General features: G+C 34.5%; 4 protein-coding genes across 4 annotated transcripts; 1 reads left to right on the forward strand and 3 right to left on the reverse strand.

Annotated features, from left to right (window-relative positions):
• The first annotated feature begins 556 nt into the window (after positions 1-556).
• LOC126776825 (tubulin beta-4B chain-like) lies at positions 557-2,106 on the forward strand. The gene is made up of 2 exons (XM_050499642.1): positions 557-622; positions 817-2,106. The coding sequence occupies exons 1-2, from the start codon at positions 566-568 to the stop codon at positions 2,104-2,106; spliced, it is 1,347 nt and encodes a 448-aa protein (XP_050355599.1). The 5' UTR covers positions 557-565.
• Positions 2,107-3,979: 1,873 nt separating this feature from the next.
• On the reverse strand, positions 3,980-5,647 carry LOC126776715 (tubulin beta chain). The gene is made up of 2 exons (XM_050499361.1): positions 5,443-5,647; positions 3,980-5,348 (listed from the first exon to the last, which is right to left on the reverse strand). The coding sequence occupies exons 1-2, from the start codon at positions 5,497-5,499 to the stop codon at positions 4,074-4,076; spliced, it is 1,332 nt and encodes a 443-aa protein (XP_050355318.1). The 5' UTR covers positions 5,500-5,647; the 3' UTR covers positions 3,980-4,073.
• Positions 5,648-6,605: 958 nt separating this feature from the next.
• Positions 6,606-8,197, reverse strand: LOC126776709 (tubulin beta chain-like). Its single transcript, XM_050499346.1, has 2 exons — positions 8,011-8,197; positions 6,606-7,938 (listed from the first exon to the last, which is right to left on the reverse strand). The coding sequence occupies exons 1-2, from the start codon at positions 8,065-8,067 to the stop codon at positions 6,643-6,645; spliced, it is 1,353 nt and encodes a 450-aa protein (XP_050355303.1). The 5' UTR covers positions 8,068-8,197; the 3' UTR covers positions 6,606-6,642.
• Positions 8,198-12,234: 4,037 nt separating this feature from the next.
• Positions 12,235-17,769, reverse strand: LOC126776533 (alpha-1,2-mannosyltransferase ALG9). Its single transcript, XM_050499132.1, has 9 exons — positions 17,653-17,769; positions 17,217-17,383; positions 16,822-17,008; positions 16,269-16,468; positions 15,752-16,029; positions 14,886-15,040; positions 14,204-14,388; positions 13,531-13,749; positions 12,235-12,562 (listed from the first exon to the last, which is right to left on the reverse strand). Exons 1-9 carry the CDS (start codon positions 17,751-17,753, stop codon positions 12,270-12,272), a joined length of 1,785 nt encoding a protein of 594 aa, XP_050355089.1. The 5' UTR covers positions 17,754-17,769; the 3' UTR covers positions 12,235-12,269.
• Positions 17,770-19,609: the final 1,840 nt, after the last annotated feature.

Genomic DNA, 19,609 nt, shown 5'->3' on the forward strand with positions numbered 1-19,609 from the left:
TTGTAAAGTAATCTCATATAAAGAAGTAAATGTAACAAAGAATATTTATAATATTATTAATGCTAAGCCTTAAAGTGGGGCATACAATAAGTTTTTTTTCTTTTATATTGAAATTACCTATAAGACTATGTTAATATTGTATGCAAAGTTTTTTTCCTATTAAAAAATAAATAAGCACATTATTTTTTTCTTGACCCGATTTGATTATTAAATACTACTTCAGAACTTTTAATGATAATATAAATATAATATTATAACACCTCTTTATATAAATAAAATACAAAACCTTTTTGGATGACAAGTAAAAACTATTAAAGAACGAGAACTAAATCTAGAATTTAAATTTAAATTAGCATCTTGGAATTGAACGATAAAATTCAGTTCAGTTCATTTATCTGAAATCCATCGTAAGATGAGCACAGCGTGAATTATTGAATTTTTTTTATATTTTTTTTATTAGCTTTTAAGTTAATGTTAAGCATCAACTTACGAAACATTTTTCGATAATTTTTTTTTTAGAAATTTTAAAGTAATTTTGTATCAAGAATTTGATAAAATTTTCAAGATGAGAGAAATAATTAATCTTCAAGTTGGTTCGTGTGGGAATCAAATCGGAGGAAAGGTATGTATTCTGTGATTTTAATAGATTGAGAATAATGTGAACATCATATTTTCATCAAATCTTAATCCTAGCTCAACATCTATGGATCGTGATGCTGCCTGGTAATAAAATATGCAAGCACATTAAAATAACATGAATACAAATTAACGATAACATACACCAAAGGCACTGCATAATCATTTACTTAATTCCAGTTTTGGGAGGTGATCTCTGACGAGCATGGCGTTGATCCTAGCGGCTGTTACCACGGTGACTCGGATCTGCAACTGGAACGAATCAACGTCTATTACAATGAAGCATCTGGTGGCAAATATGTTCCTCGAACTGTATTGATAGATCTTAAACCTTCAACTATGGATGCAGTTCGTTCTGGACCGTTCGGTTGTCTGTACCGTCCTGATAACTTTGTGTACGGACAAGGTGGTGCTGCTAACAACTGGGCGAGAGGGCATTATACCGAAGGCGTAGAGATCCTCGAATCTGTACTCGATGTAGTTAGACGTGAAGCCGAAGGTTGTGATTGTATGCAAGGCTTTCAAGTGAGCCACTCGTTGGGTGGCGGAACGGGCTCTGGTTTGGGCACGTTACTCATCAATCGCATTCGAGAAGAGTATCCCGATCGCATCATACTTTCATTCTCGATATTCCCTAGCGCACGAGTCTCCGACTGTGTTGTTGAGCCATACAATACAACACTAGCAGTAAACCAGCTTGTGGAAAATACTGACCATACGTTTAGTTTGGATAACGAAGCTCTATATGACATATGTTTCAGAACGTTAAAACTCACAACACCAACTTATGGTGACCTAAATCATTTGGTTTGCGCAACAATGTCTGGTATCACAACGTGTCTTCGTTTTCCTGGACAGTTAAATGCGGATTTGCGAAAGTTGGCCGTCAATATGGTGCCTTTCCCACGCCTACATTTCTATACGCCTGGCTTTGCTCCGCTTACGTCTAGAGGTGCTCAGCAATACAGAGCTCTAACTGTTCCAGAATTAACATTGCAAATGTTTGATGCAAAGAACATGATGGTTGCTTGTGACCCACGTCATGGGAGATACCTCACTGTGGCTACAATATTCAGAGGCCGAATGTCGATGAAAGAGGTTGATGAACAAATAATGAACATACAAAATAAAAACAGCACGTATTTTGTAGAATGGATTCCTAATAATTGCAAAATAGCAGTGTGTGATATACCTCCCCGTGGATTAAAGATGGCGTCAACGTTCATAGGTAATACGACAGCGATACAAGTCGTTTTTAAAAGGATATCGGAGCAGTTTGTTGCGATGTTCAGGCGGAAAGCTTTTCTCCACTGGTATACAGGAGAAGGTATGGACGAAATGGAATTTACGGAAGCTGAAAGTAATATGAATGATCTAATATCAGAGTACCAACAATATCAAGACGCGACCGCTGATGACGAAGGAGAATTCGATGAAGAAGCGGAAGGCGAAGAAGGGTTAGAAGAATAAAATGTTAGATAAAAAAATATAAAATATATTTTCATTCCATGTGCTGCATTATTTGAAATTCCCAATTGTCCTAAAAATATTAGTACAAATTGTAGGTGTTCATACTTTAAAAATCCTTTTCTTTGAGCAATTAATCTTTTATTCTTGGTATTTGAGCTTTGCAAATGCACGCGTAAATAACGAGTATAAATAAATCTTGCGCGTGCATCAGGTCTGTAGAAAGTGACAAATCAACTTTATAAATTCTACCAGAATTTAAATACCTTTGTTTAAATATTTGGTACTACCTAAATCATTATCAAAAAAATTTGTAGTTTGGAGTTGTTTGGAGGTTTGTAGTGAATACGCGGCAAGAGCGCGCTATGCTTACAGCGAACATGCAATGAAAGGCAGAATGATACATTTCATGTTGTTTCGTCAGTCTGTAAGAACGGTCTGGACGCACCTCTATTTTTTTTTTATTTCACTAATATAATTTTTGTACCAAAGGTACCAATGATTGTGCAACAACAATTACACAATACGAAATTGAGGTCACAATGACAAGCCATTTTAATTTTTTTTTTTTTGTTAATGATTTAAGTACTGTAAAACGGGGTGGATAGAAATTGCGGAATGAACAGAAAAAATATCAAGAAAGTTTTCAAGGTTAATAATTGACTATTTATCGATGAAAGATTTTGGTAGCATTTTAAATGATTACATACATTAATATTATTTCTTTGCGTCAGCAACGTGTTTTTAGTATCAAAATTAACATTTAAAGTTTACTTAAAGTCTACCATCTGTAAACACGCTTAATTTAATTGTCGCAACTCTTGTTTTATGTGAAAAATTAGTGAATTGTGCTGCTTCCTGAGTTTATCTCATTACATGTGTGTTAAATTATAAAAATTCAGTGAAGGTAAGTGAGAATCCGTTAATAAACTTTAACAATTTGCTTAAATCACAGTATGGGTGAATTTATTGTATAAAAGGGGTTAATAGAATCTATTAAAAGGGGAATAGAATAGTAGTATAGCTCTAATAGAAACATAGTAGGGAATAATAGAAACGCTTAATGAGTAAATAGCAACTAGTAGGGGGCAAATAAATAGGGTTGTCAAAAACGGTTAACATAACTAAACTACTTTCATAGATTATGCGTTAATAAATAAGTCCATAATATATGGGTAGTTTTTTTTTTATAGAATTGGTAGGCGGACGCGCCTCGTCATTCGAGGCGAATTTTTATGTAGCCCATATGGGCTACATAAAAATGAAATCGCAAGTATAGAATTTCAGTAAGCATTTTCAAACCTAAGCAATTATAAACACACAACCTTACATTTTTACATGTTGGATAAAAGTAATTTCTGGCAGCCCTAACAGTTTTCTATTCACCCCTTAAGGCGTTTCTATTGGCCCCATTCGTTAGGTGAATAGCAATTGTAAATATTTTATAAATTATCTGGTAAAGGTACTAAATAGGTACTAAATGCTGGTAGAATTTTAAAGCTGATCTGTCAATTTGTATAATAAGGCGTGGTCTACGGTATGCCCCCATGTCTACGGTATGCTGCCGTAATGCACACCGTTTGGTCTAGTATAATTTTATTGTTGAGGTGATTACACGTCATAACCATGAGGCGCGATGGCCTGCAGGTGAACACCCCCATATGACGTTACTTTTGTGTTACATCATGTTATTAGTTTAATTTTCTAATAGTTATAAGATTATGTTCGTAAAATCGTAAACGTTGCTTTTGATAATGTTCAAGCTTAGCTATTTTTTATTCATCGAAACGCAACGCGAAACGCGAAGTCATTTTTCAATATGGAATTGTTTTACAATTTCTATCAGATCAGATCGGGATTTAATAAAAATTTAAAATATGTATATAAATTTTATTTGGCACACTTACAAATAAACATTACAAATTGACAAGAGCTCTAATAGGACAATTTTCACAAATACAAGACAAATATTACTCTTCCTCTACTTCTTCATCAAAATCACCCTCATCATCAGCTGTTGCATCCTGATATTGTTGGTACTCTGATACGAGGTCGTTCATATTGCTCTCCGCTTCCGTGAACTCCATTTCATCCATGCCTTCACCAGTGTACCAGTGCAAAAATGCTTTTCTCCTAAACATGGCCGTAAACTGTTCAGATATCCTTTTAAATAATTCTTGAATAGCTGTCGTGTTTCCTATAAATGTTGCAGACATTTTGAGGCCACGTGGCGGAATATCACAGACTGCTGTCTTCACGTTATTCGGAATCCATTCAACGAAATAAGTACTGTTCTTATTCTGTATATTAAGCATTTGTTCATCCACCTCCTTCATGGACATGCGACCACGAAAAACGGCGGCAACAGTCAGGTATCGGCCATGACGCGGGTCACAAGCTGCCATCATGTTCTTTGCATCAAACATCTGTTGCGTAAGTTCGGGCACGCTTAATGCTCGATATTGCTGGCTTCCACGTGACGTTAGCGGTGCAAATCCAGGCATAAAGAAGTGTAATCGTGGAAAAGGCACCATATTTACCGCAAGTTTCCGTAAATCTGCGTTCAACTGTCCAGGGAAGCGTAAGCAAGTTGTTACGCCGGACATGGTAGCGGATACCAAATGGTTTAAGTCTCCATAGGTCGGCGTCGTCAACTTTAGCGTTCGGAAGCAAATATCGTATAATGCTTCATTATCTATACAATAGGTTTCATCTGTATTTTCTACGAGCTGGTGGACTGATAAAGTGGCATTGTAGGGCTCTACAACCGTGTCTGACACTTTTGGACTTGGGACCACTGAAAACGTATTCATTATTCTGTCCGGATATTCTTCTCTTATTTTTGATATGAGCAAAGTCCCCATTCCTGATCCCGTGCCACCCCCTAGAGAATGAGTCAGTTGAAATCCTTGTAAACAATCACACCCTTCAGCTTCTTTACGAACAACGTCTAGAACAGAATCTACTAGCTCTGCTCCTTCAGTGTAATGACCCTTAGCCCAATTGTTACCGGCACCAGATTGCCCAAATACAAAGTTATCAGGACGAAAGATTTGTCCAAAAGGTCCTGATCGCACAGAGTCCATCGTTCCAGGTTCTAGGTCGACGAGAATCGCACGCGGCACATATTTGCAACCAGACGCCTCGTTGTAATAAACGTTGATGCGTTCCAATTGCAAATCGCAGTCTCCGTGGTAGGCGCCTGTGGGGTCGATTCCATGTTCATCTGATATTACTTCCCAGAACTGTAAAAAATAGTTTTTTTATTAATATATCTTATACTTAATCTTTTTAGTGAAGAAGTTGTAAGGATTAAAATGTTTGTACGTGTAAGCTTACCTTTGCTCCGATTTGATTTCCGCATTGTCCAGCTTGAATATGAACGATTTCCCTCATTTTGTTTTTTCTACAAGGAATTTAGAGCCTAAAATCTATATAGTTAAATTTTTAGATTGATCAAAGTTATCATAGAAGTGAAATAAAAAAAATTAAAAGTATAAATTACTGCATGTGCATCGTACACAAAATTTTTCTAAATAATGATTTAAATTTAATGTTTGTCAGTGACAATAATTATATTGTTCCTAATTTAAATTCATATTAACTGAAATGCCTTCTTATAATGGCCTGATATCGAAACTGACACCGTGAAGGTTCTTAGTTAGAATACTTGACTTTTAACAGAATAAAATAAAGAGAGCACGAAACATCCGTACATTTAAAAAAAATACATGAACAATTTTTGTAATTATTATAATGTACTGAGAGTGCATAGGTTTTAGTTTATAAAATATATATTAATATGTACGCCTTTAAATAATATAATCCTTAATTCACCCGTTAGTGACCAATTACTAACTAATTGACACGTTGAATTAGATCGCATTCTTAAAATTTGGTAACAGCGTGTGGATGTCACACTGCTGGGTTTAGGCCTCCTCTCCCTTTTTGAGGAGAAGGTTTTGAGCTTATTCCACCTCGCGGCTCCAATGCGGGTTGGTGGAGTACACATGTGACAGAATTACAGTGAAATTAGACACGAGTAGGTTTCCTAACTTCATGTTTTCCTTCACCGTTAATCACGAGATGAATTATAATCACAAATTAAGCACACGAAAATTCAGTGTTGCTGCAAGGGATTTGAACCCACGATCATCGGTTAAGTCTTACCTCCATTTTATTAATATTTTATCTAGACAATAACTATATAAACAGATAAACTAGATAGACACTTACAACAATATTTTAATTTTTTGTTTCCTTCTAAAAGGGGCGATGGTCTAGAAAAAGTTGGGAATTAAACACCCGTACTTATAAGCGTTGCTTTGCAGTTGATAAGTTAAGTAATGCTGTCTTTTTCTTTTGAATGTCAAATCAATAATAACAGAAAGAGCGAAATTATTGTTGAACTATACATCCGCTGAGCAACCTTTATAAGTATGGTTTAAGCGATATCAATATCAGTGTACAAAATCGCGTCGGGTAGTAATAAAATAATAAGGTGTTTTTTTTTATAATTTATTGCAGGCATAAGATAAATCACTCAACGCTTTCTTCACTTGGCGTCCGATCATTTTCTTCGTTTTCAAATTCTTGATCATCTATCGTTGCATCTTGGTACTGTTGATATTCAGAAATTAAATCGTTAAGATTGTTGTCTGCATCTGAAAAGTCAGCTTCATCCATACCTTCACCAGTGTACCAATGAATAAATGCTTTTCTCCTAAACATAGATGCGAACTGTTCTGAAATTCTTTTAAAAATCTCCTGAATAGCTGTCGTGTTGCCGATAAATGTTGCCGACATCTTCAAACCTCGAGGAGGTATATCACAAACTGCAGTTTTAACGTTATGTGGTATCCATTTAACAAAGAAATCTTTGTTTTTGTTTTGGATGTTTAGCATCTGTTCATCCACTTCCTTCATGGACATGCGTCCGCGGAAAATAGCGGCGACAGTCAGGTATCTACCGTGACGTGGGTCACACGCTGCCATCATATTTTTAGAGTCAAACATCTGTAGTGTGAGTTCAGGTACGGTGAGAGCGCGATATTTTTGGCTGCCGCGAGCAGTGAGGGGTGCAAAACCTGGCATGAAAAAATGCAATCGTGGAAATGGAACCATATTAACAGCCAACTTGCGTAAATCTGCATTCAACTGTCCCGGAAACCTGAGACACGTCGTGACGCCTGACATTGTTGCCGATACTAAATGGTTCAAGTCACCATACGTCGGTGTTTGCAATCGTAAAGTTCTGAAGCAAATATCGTATAACGCTTCGTTATCAATACAAAACGATTGATCAGAATTCTCAATTAATTGGTTGATAGATAGTGTTGCGTTATATGGTTCTACAACCGTATCAGAAACTTTAGGACTCGGCACAACAGAAAAAGTTAAAATTATTCTGTCAGCATATTCTTCTCTTAGATTAGACAGAAGTAGAGCACCTAAACCTGATCCAGTACCACCTCCTATGGAATGGACAACTTGGAACCCCTGAAGGCAGTCACAACCTTCAGCTTCTTTCCTGACAACATCGAGAACTGACTCAAGCAAATCTGCACCTTCCGTGTAGTGTCCCTTTGCCCAATTGTTGCCTGCACCCGTCATACCATAGACAATATTATCGGGACGGAAAATTTGTCCATACGGTTCAGCTCGTAGAGAATCCATGGTGCCAGGTTCGAGATCGACCAAAACAGCACGTGGCACGTATTTATTGCCCGCAGCCTCGTTGTAATACACATTAATACGTTCAAGTTGGAGTTCTGAGTCACCAGAGTAACAGCCGTCAGGTGTTATACCGTGTTCGTCTGATATTACTTCCCAGAACTGTAAGTGGAAAAGATAAGGTGAGTTTTATCATTTAGAAAATACAGCCTAAATCCAGTACGTGATACTCACCTTTGATCCTATCTGATTTCCGCATCTCCCGACTTGAATATGAACTATTTCCCTCATGTTATTTACAGAGAATTTGACTAAGAAATAAATAAAATAATAATATTCAATAAAATAAAATAAGCATTAAAATATATTCCTACATTAAACTACTTACTACAAACTACAAATTATATTAATAAAATAAGTACATCTTGACGGCTAAGATTAAAAGCGTAGGCCATGGTATATATATTTTTTAATATGTAATGTAGAAAAAGTCCAGTATTGTTTTCATATAAAAATACTAAAAGGGTACATCATCAGCCCATACCATCATTCCATTGTTTCCATGCTACCGTCGTCAGTAGACCGAAGTATAAATACAGCTATTTAGTTATTGTTGCTTAATTATAATTGTACAATTTCCGTATCCGTAACAGCCTCTGAATGTCCCACAGCTGGGCTATAGGCCTCCTCTCCTCTTTTTGAGAAGAAGGTTTGGAGTTTATTCCAGCACGCTGCTCCAATGCGAGTTGGTGGATTACACATGTGGTAGAATTTCAGTGAAATTAGACACATGCAGGTTTCCTCACGATGTTTCCCTTCACCGTAAAGCACGAGATAAATTATAATCACAAAATAAGTACATGAAAATTCAGTGGTGCTTGCCCGGGTTTGAACCCACGATCATCGGTTAAGATTCATGCGTTGTTACCACTGGGCCATCTCGGCTGTACAATTTAAAAACGTGATTATCTCAGCAGTGTTTTATTTTTTTATTCTTTTTTAACATAAGAAGGTAAAATGGTTAACGGACCAACTAATGGTAAGTGATCATCGCCACCCAGATTGGCACTATAACAATTTTTAACCATCACTTAATCGACAATGCGCTACCAACCTTGTAAACTAAAATGTAATGTCACTTGTGCCTGAAATTACACTGGCTCACCGCTGAGAAGAATACTAATGACTGAGGTAAATCCATTAAACCAGTTACTTTATAGTTTTAAAATAAACATATAAGTCGATAAACAATAAGAAGGCTTTTGTTTCAAAAAAACTTTATTAAAAATCTTACATTCGAATTTTAATTTCGTGTGCTTACAAAAATGCAAAATATTGACAATACTTATTTATCTTTTGCGTACAAAGATACACTGAAACGGAATTGGTTTAAAAAAAAATTGTATTAGAAAAAAAACATTATTTAATATGTATATAATAAATCGATTAAACGCCTACTCATTTAATCCTATCATCGTTTAATAATTGTAAAAATTCGTTGACATAATTTACAACAAGTAATATTGCTCATTATTTATATAAGTTTAGAGATTTAAAAACGACTGTATGATACAAAAATTACTATATGCCAAGAGAGAAAGAGAAACTAGTTAATGCAATTATATATACATAATTATATATAATAAAATATTATATTAAAAGATACATTGTCAATAAAGAATTCAAATATTAAATGTTTACAAGATTTGGGATAACATTAATGTTTGATTAAATCAACAACTATTAGATTGCCTCGTTGTTATATTAAACGAATCGTTTTCATACATCAGTAACCGATCGTTTTGACATATGACTTCAATTCGTTACATACAATACATGTGACTTACTTACGAGCCGTTTTCATAGCAACGGTAACAAAACGAATCGTTTCTTGAATATAGTAACTGAACGTAGTATACATAAATACATAAAATATATATATATATATATATATATATATATATATATATATATATATATATATATATATATATATATATATAATTAAACCATGTAGAAATAAAAATATACAAAATGTATTAACGGAAATGTATCCAAAAAAGGAATATTATAGTGCCTAAGATGTAATACGACAATAATCTTCAGTTCCTTATATATTGTTTATTATCTTATTTTTATTATTGCCCTATTTAATAGATGTAATTATAAAAATTAATTAAAACCCTTCCGCTATATTTGTTTCCTTATATCCTGTATACTCATATAAACTTCAGCTAAATGGTTTCTACTAAAATTCAGATGCAAAATTTAACAAAAGAAAACATGATATTAATTAAATACTTATTAAAAGAGTTTTCTATATCCACGATTTAAACAATGACTCGACTAGATGTAGGGTGTTCGTTATTTAAGTACGTTTATTAAAAATTAAAAAAAAAAAATTTGGATATTTTTTTTTTTTATCTCATTCAAATAAGTTTCAATGTCATATTTGAATTCAAAGTAATTTTTATATAACTTTTTTAAAAGTAATGTTTCACTTTTGTCACGTGTATTGAAATACACAGCCCACTTTTTTTCTATTAGAATAACACAACACAATCACATAACAACAATGATTCTGATTATTTTTTTTTAATTATTATTTCTTATAATTTGAACACATTAGACTCTCAAAAATCGCACGTGTTCTCAGCTCCGGATTTGTGGCTAGGCCTACAAGGCATCGGCCTTGGGTTTTGGGGCCCCGCTAGCCACACCCAGTGTGTTGTATGTGTGAATGACTGTTACGCTGATCAAAATTAAGTAAATAAAAGAACATACATAAAAGCGACAAAAACTAAATTATACTTTAAACAAAAAATATTTAGAGATGAAAGCTCTTCTCACCTCTATTCATGGTCTATTTAAATTTATTTCAATTTAAATACAAACTTACGTTTTTTAATAGAAAAGTGGTACTATTTAGAAATGCACTCCCAAAAGTAACCATATAAAGCAATTACATTGTATAAAAAAAAATATCAAATTCAAAATGATACAGTTGTGGTCTAATCTAGAAATTACTTTACGCAAATATAGTCAAATTTAGAAATGTTTACATATTAGTTGTTTACATATTGTTGCTCCTACTCCTATTTAAAACCGGTCACTCTTAGAAGTAGCCGTATTTAGAAACTACTAAACAAAAGTGCTCACATTGTAAATAAAAATGATCGAAAAAAATAATATATAAAATAAGTTGAAGTTAAGTCGATCAAATAAATAATTATAGAATTTTCTATATTCAGATATAATTTGAATTGATATTCTTATTTATAGTTTAATTATACATATAAAAACAGAATAACACACTAATAATGACTAGGGTCCTATAAAATTCTAATTCAATTGAATTCTAAGTCACGTTAAAGTTAACGCGTTTCAAAACCGCGTCAAGTGACAATTATTATTTAAATTTTAATAAAACGTCGCAAAGCAAAAGCCACAACTGTCGAAACATACATCGAGAAACATTTCGATCGTGCGATCTTTAATTTAATATAATCTATTTAAGAAATTTGTACAGATTATATATAATTTAATTAAAAAAAAAACAAAAAAAAAAACTCTAGCCGAGTTTCTTTTGGCGATTTTTCTTAGGTCTGTGGTTCATTTCGTAATAGGTAAGCAGATTAGCAAATGGGCCACCAGATGGTAAGTGATCATAGATTTTTTTTTTTTTTTTTATAGAATAGGAAGGCGAACGAGCATATGGGCCACCTGATGGTAAGTGGTCACCAACGCTCTTAGACATTGGCATTGTAAGAAATGTCAACCATCGCTTACATATCCAATGCGCCACCAACCTTGGGAACTAAGATTTTATGTCCCTTGTGCCTGTAATTACACTGGCTCACTCACCCTTCAAACCGGAACACAACAATATCAAGTATTGCTGTTTTGCGGTAGAATATCTGATGAGTGGGTGGTACCTACCCAGACGAGCTTGCACAAAGCCCTACCACCATAATAAATATAAGATATATACGTATAGATATTACTAGTGTAACTACATGCACAAGGGACAAGACCTTAGTTCCCAAGGTGCATAGAGGTTGTAAGGAATGGTTAATTTTTTTTTTTACAGCGCCAATGTGTTAGGGGAAATGATGACCACTTACCATCATGGCTTGGCGGTGCATAGTAGCATAGTAACGATATCACTTAAGCGCACAAAATTAACTTTCAAGTTCATATTATTGCTATACAACTACATGTTAAAGACAATAATTTGTATTTTATAAATTATTTTCTAATTTCTAAACCGTCGCGTATTAGCTCATGATTCCTTATATCCTAAACTTTCACATAAAATTCGAATATTAATTTTTTAAATTATAAATGCACGAAGCTAAATACAACACACAAACAACATTAAACTAAATGCTATGAATAAACAACAAAATTATAAAACATTATAAATAATAAAAAATATAATTCATACATTCAACATGAGATGTAAAAATAACTGAATTCATTTGAAAATCGACCTAAGCGTCTATAATTTTGTTCCTTAATAGATACAAATTCGCGTAAACGACATTTTTGTTCGACAACACTGGTATATAAAACGCTCTGAATATTCTATGAGACTTCGTTGCATCTAATATCGGCACCGATGCTACTATCTCCCATGTATTAACGTTTTTATGGTATGGGGGTTGTAATGGGGTAGGGGTCCCAATGTCCGAGTCGACGAGGTAGTGGCATTCGCGAGGTTGTAAGTAGGTTCGATTGTCACCTATGTTTTGGTCGTTGAAGTGCGGATGGATAATGCGGGTAGCTGGAAAAAAAATTAATTACATTCGACAAAGTAGTCATAAGATTTCAACATATAAAAGGTACATTTTACGTCTTAGTATCCTTGAAAAAATGTATACGATAATATTTATTTGTATTGCTGCACTTGAAACAACGACATTGAAAGTGAGTGACACCCACTACATCCCCCCCCCCCCTTAAAACAGAATTATATTCTAAGAATACAAAACAAAATTAATGGTTAATGTTAATGTCAAATCTTTGTATAATAACTATCTCATTCAATTTCACATATATATAGAAGAATGGTATTCAACAAACACAAATTCCAGCATGTGCTATTTTTTCCCTACCAAATCTATAGTATTGTCCCAGTGACCAGATACAGGATCTACGTTGAGACTACTCAAAGGCTCAACAGTGTAGGAGATGCCTAAAGCTGTAAAAGAGCAGGTTCGATCAATCCTAACGCATTAAACTATTATTATGCCCACTCCTTTTTTTAACGCTGGAAAAATTGCATTACGCATTTCCCTCGCGGTATAACAGTGGGGGGGTATGTGGGGCTCGCCGGTGTCCAAGGCGCCGAGAGCGCCCCGAACATCGGAATACCCACTAAAAAACCAGCGGTACCCTTTTCGTATTAACGAGGACGCTTCCCACGGTATTGATTGCGCATGCTACCGTCACATCATCCCCACTTCTAGCCCAAGCTTAACACTTATTGGAATACTTATGAAGCCACCTTTCTTTAAAATTATAACACTAGTTTTAACACACGCTTTTTAGTTCAGATGACACGTATTGAAAAATCTATGTCCTTCCTTGAGGTTCAAGCTTGCTTCATACCATATTTCATCAAAATCGGTTCAGTGGTATAGCCGTGAAAGCCTAACAGACAGACAAAGTGATTTTCGCATTTATAATATTAGTAAAAACTATTCATATCAAGGAGGTTATAGGATTAAATATAAGTCAAACGATTCTTACCGTTATGTCCATCATCATAAGGCGCAGGGAGCTGACCAGTGAAATCACTTGGTATAAACCGTATCCTGTATGAGTCTGGGAGGTGGAAGCTCGACGGTGATCGGTACCATTCCTTACCGAAGCAGACATTTAATTGTTCGCCTTGCTGATCGGGAAGATGGCGGAGTATAGTCATCGGACCTTGATAGTGGTTGTACAGAGCTGCTATACGAGAAACACCTGAAAAATATAATATATTACTATGATAAAACGTTTTTTAATACACGCACACTTTTTTATATTAATACACACATGCACACCGTGTGTGTGTATCTATGAAAAAACTACACTCGAACGTGTATACAAATATATGTATACAGACGAGTAGAGAACCCATTCCTTTTTTGAAATAGGTTAAAAACCTTAATTAAAGTGAATTAAATTTAACTAAATATTACACGGACACGGCGATCGTTTTTGACGTCATGGTTTTTAATTAGAACTAGAATTAATAAAATATATACAAAATGACACGAATCCACTATCGGGCGTAAAGGAAAATGGATATTTTAACGTCACATGCGCTTGAAAACTATAGATTATTACGTAATCGATACATACATAAAAATATTTATATACATATATATGGATTTTATAACATTTATAAAAAATGCAACTATACACGTAGACTCACTCGCAACCCCCGCCAGCAGCACACACATGACGACGAGCGGTCCAGTGTAAGCGATGTAGTGCCGTCTCTCTCTCTCCTTCCGCCAGCGGAACAGCTCCGTGCCGACCGCGAACGTCAACTTCTGCAAGCAGTCCAGCGAGATCGCGCCCGCCAGCACCACCATACTGTACACCGGGTACAGGAACCTGGATGCATCGAGACACAGGTATAGAATTGACTAGCTTTTTTTTTTTTATAGAATAGGAAGGTGGATGAGCATATGGGCCACCTGATGGTAAGTGGTCACCAACGCTCTTAGACATTGGCAATGTAATAAATGTCAACCATCACTTATAGCCAATGCGCCACCAACCTTGGAAACTAAGATTTTATGTCCCTTGTGCCTGTAATTACACTGGCTCACTCACCCTTCAAACCGGAACACAACAATATCAAGTACTGCTGTTTTGCGGTATAATATCTGATGAGTGGGTGGTACCTACCCAGACGAGCTTGCACAAAGCCCTACCACCAGTAAATAAGTAATCTTATTGGCGTCGCTGGATGTCCTCCATTTTCAAGGTCGCAATTGAAACTTATAACTAAAGTTACGCTTCTATCGCTCGTACTAAGTCGAAGGCGTTTTTTTATGAATCATATCTATAAATTAATATCCTATGCCACGTCCAGGTAGCAGCGGTACCTCTCCTCCTTGTGCGGCTGCGCCAGGAACACGGCGAGCCACAGCGCCAGCGGCAGCAGGCTGAGCGCGTACGGCGCGCAGAACGGCGCGCGCGCCGCCCGCCCGCACGCCGCCGCGCACGCGCACAGCAGCAGCGGCGCCGACAGCGACAGCACCTGCGCCGCCCCATACACCTTTAGCCGCTACGAGCGTGGGGACGGGGAAGACTGCATCTCCGTTTACAGTGTGGAGTGTTGCAGTGCAGAGCGCAGATGAGTCATAACGAGTATTAGTGGTGATTTCGTTAGCGAGTGACTTATAAAATATAGCATTGTAAGATTTCTAGTGTTTAAAATGAGTTTAATATGAGGCAAATGCGACATTGTTAGGAAAGGATGATTTTAGAGTGGCAAAGTTAAAATGTTTGTGTATATTAATTTTAAACATCAACACCATATACCCCAATACACACGATACAAACCAAGATATAGAAAAACAATTATAAAGTATTGAATATATAAAATCATTACTTTTTTATACAGAATTGTTAGGGGGATGAGCATATGGGCCACCTGATGGTAAGTGGTCACCAATGCCCATAGACATTGGCATTGTAAGAAATGTTAACTATCGCTTTTTTTTATAGTATTGGTAGGTGGATGAGCATATGGACCACCTGATGGTAAGTGGTCACTAAAGCCCTTTTATGTCCCTGGTGCCTGTTATTACACTGGCTAACTCACCCTTCCAACCGGAACAATACCAAGTAATGCAGTTTTGCGGTAGAATATTTGATGAGTGAGTGGTACCTACCCAGATGAGCATGCACAAAGCCATACCACCAGTAAGCCATATCATTACTTAAGAATATTATCAAATAAACTCACCCATACAATATTAAAGTTTAAAAATCCATTCACGAAATAATATGTCCACGGTTCCACACCATATAGATCGGGGCCATGTTCGGTAAATATATTGTATGCAACTATATTCCATGGAGCGACGACTAAGCGACCGTATTGCCATGAATCCACCGCAACAGATGGTAATAGAATGACAATCAGCGCTATGAGAGACCATTTGAAGAATTCTAGGTACTGTTTTTTGAAGAATAGCATATCAATCGCTATCGGTACTCCCAGGAGAGCTGTGAATGGCCAACCTGAAATATATATTTTTTAATTGAGTACTTAATTTGACTTATTATGAATAATCCAATATTATTATTAAGTAGTCATTCCTTTCCACTCTCTTTCGGTATTTATCTAGATATCAGGTATTATATAAATATTGTTAACAGCTAGTCTTATTTCAAGAAGAACATTGAAAATTAAGAAAAAACTTGTTCTTTATTTATTGTATTCATATTTTTATCAAGTGAAGTAAGAAGAGTACACTTACTCAGTAACACTGTCACCGCTGTTAATAGGACAGCACAAGTGTATCGTTTTCTCCACCAACAGGCTAATGCAGCTGATACCAAGGCAGAACTCCATGCAGAGGGCAGCATTGCAGCTGTAGAAGCGAAACATCCTGCAGCTGGAAGTGTAAAACATAGCCATACTCTTCCTACATGAACTCCAAATTCATGGCAAATACCTCTGGAAAAATATTTGTAGATATTAAGAAACATGTTACACCCAAACCATAATATATTATGAAAAATTTTATCTACATTGTACATAGTGTGGTTTTATCAATGCCTAGTTAAATAATTTCAATACAATCGTTTATGAATATCTCTCTTTTGTTTTGAGGTCATTTTTATTATTACTTTATACTTTGTTACATTTAACATACTTTTGGAGGGACCTATACTGGGGTAGCACACCACACTTATACTACGTTAATATTATTCCAAATTACTTATTTATTTTGTGTTTTTACCAATAGCATCTTTTAAATCAAGAACACTAGTTTTTGTAATTCATTTTATGAATATGATTGGACTTACTTATAGAACATAAGTTCCGCACATGCAGTCAAAATTGCAAGCAGAGCTCTAAGAGTGTAATAAACAGACACCGGAGTGGTCACGTAAGACAATATCTTCGCTGGCACTGCAAACAGCCACAGTGGCATGTACGAGCGAATGGCATAAGTAGGACTATATTCCCACGTCTGCAGACCATTACCGTAAACTGAAAAGATATAATTATTTTTGAGAGTCATTTACAAAGTTTTTGTTTAAAAAAAAGTTAAATAGTATTTTTTTTTAATTTATGTCTTAGCATACTTATTTTTAAATGAGATGCTTCCATTTTCAAATTGGATAAAAAGAATTATATTCTAAATGTATATTTTATTTCTAATGTGTTTAAACCTAATTTGTTATAATAAAATACCCACCTAAGTAATGTAAAGGTTCCCAGTAATTGTAAGTTTCATCGCAATCAGCTATTTGCCCCCAGTATGCTGAAGCCAGCCTTGCCGATATTAACAAACATAACGCCACTGCACCACCAGGGTATGCTACACTGCGCAAATCAGATGGAGCACTTGTATACAGGTACTCCCTGTAAAATTTTTAAATACCATAATTAGAATGCCAATCTTTTATTACTATTTTGATTAAAAGAATAATAATATGTACTTAAAGCTTAAGAAAATGCAGTGATTTAGCTAAGACCTTTATTTTTAATACAAGATTGTTTACGATTGAACTAGAGGTTATGTAGGATATATTAACTTATGAAGTATAACGGGTTTAAATTATTTAAAAAAATAAACCTTACATTAAGTCTTGTCGCAATACAATAAAACGAAATATTTAAGATTTAATTACCCTTCGCTTGACTTGCGCGATCGTTTGCCTTTGCTAAAGCTAGCCGATCTCTTGGCTCCATTTTTATTATGAATACTTCGTTGTCGCGCTGTTAATGGCATTACAATATATCTTATTTTACACTAAACTGTAAACTAGTATATAAATAATATAAACAACAATATTCTTGCGGCGATTATTCAAACACCTATATATTTATATTATATAGAAACATGACAGATATGATGTATTCTGTGACAACTGACAACATTGATAACTGTCCTGATAATAGTACTTATAAACCATAAAATATATTTAAACACAATGATGACTTCAATAAGTATACATATGTATAATATAAAAATTAAAAATTGAAAATATCCAACTGAACAACAAAAAATGGTAAAAGAGTTGAATAAATGCTTTAATATTATATATTTATTTATTGACACTTCATTGCACCCAAACTTAAAACTAAAAATTACAATTTTTAAACAAACAAAACAAAGGTGAGGTGCAACAGGCGGCCTTATCGCTAAGCAGCGATCTCTTCCAGGCAACCTTTGAGCAGAGGATCATAATATTTATAAATGGGAAGGGTACAAGCCAGTTTACCTATATACTACATACACTACTACATACATAATACATACATACATATATATACTACACTACTATTATATATAATATATATATATTTATATATTTATATATATATATATATATATATATATATATATATATATATATATATATATATACTATAATAAATACATACATAAATAAATACATAATATATATATAATAAAAATAGGAGATATAACAAAACAAAAAATTAACAACGACAACGACTGCTTAGTATTAATAATGCGACAAGTAAAAGTCCTTAACCATACTTTTAAAAACGGCCAATGACTGTGCGCGCCTTGTAGCTAAGGATAATGAGTTCCAAAGTCGAGAAGCTTCAACTGTACTAGGACTTAGAATAGTAGGAAGAAGAGTGAGAAGGAATGGAGAGAATTAAATTTTCATTCGAGCGAAGAGCGCGCTTATGAGTCTCCCTTAGGAGAGTGAAACGCTCTTTAAGATAGAAGGGTGTCGCTGGATTAAAAAGAATAGAATAGAGAAGAGATAAAATGTGAGTATTCCTGCGAAGGCGAATAGGGAGCCACTTGAGTTTTTGGTGAAATTCGGAAACATGATCATATTTGCGCAAACCAAATATGAACCGTATACATAGGTTTTGTAATCGCTCAAGTATATAATATTGAATGAAACTATAAATACATTTGTATTTAAGCTACGAATTATAAATCGGATAATTACTGTTCAGGCGTTCAATTTTTTTTAAATCGTATAAAAATTTGTACATGTTTCCTATCAACAAAAGAATTTATCTTTTGTTTTTTTTTTGCAATAACATATATTTTACAAATATATGTTTTATAATTTAAAAGGAAGACTTTCTTATATCTGAAAAACATCACATTAATTGATTTTACACTTTAAATTTTCAAATTTTTTGATTACAACCCTTTACTTATAACTCCATTCAAGAATTGAAAGTAGTAAGATTTTTTTCTATTTTCTATTGTAAATTTGATGCTTTATATATTTTTTATTTTAAGCTTTTTTTCTATCACTTAATAATTATTGACATAAGGAATAAAGTGTAGACTTTAAGGGAAATGGTAAAACGATATTTGCAAAAAGAGATCAACTGAGAATAGAATCGGATGAATATGCTAAGATGAGGATAAAAGATTACATCACAATATTATGTCAAATATAAAAATACCTATAGGCTATAGCCTATTTCAACCACAAGAGTTAAAACAAATATGCAACTTTGACACCGTATTGACGCGATGTTATTCGTCGAGATCTTGAATCTATCTATGATATTCACTATGGATTCGCGAAAAACTGGCGATTTCAATGTCGGCGAAGTTGTAATCAGAAATTAAATTAGTGTGGT

The sequence above is a fragment of the Nymphalis io genome, chromosome 2 (genome assembly GCF_905147045.1).
Source record: "Nymphalis io chromosome 2, ilAglIoxx1.1, whole genome shotgun sequence".
NCBI classification, from domain to species: Eukaryota; Metazoa; Arthropoda; class Insecta; order Lepidoptera; family Nymphalidae; genus Nymphalis; species Nymphalis io.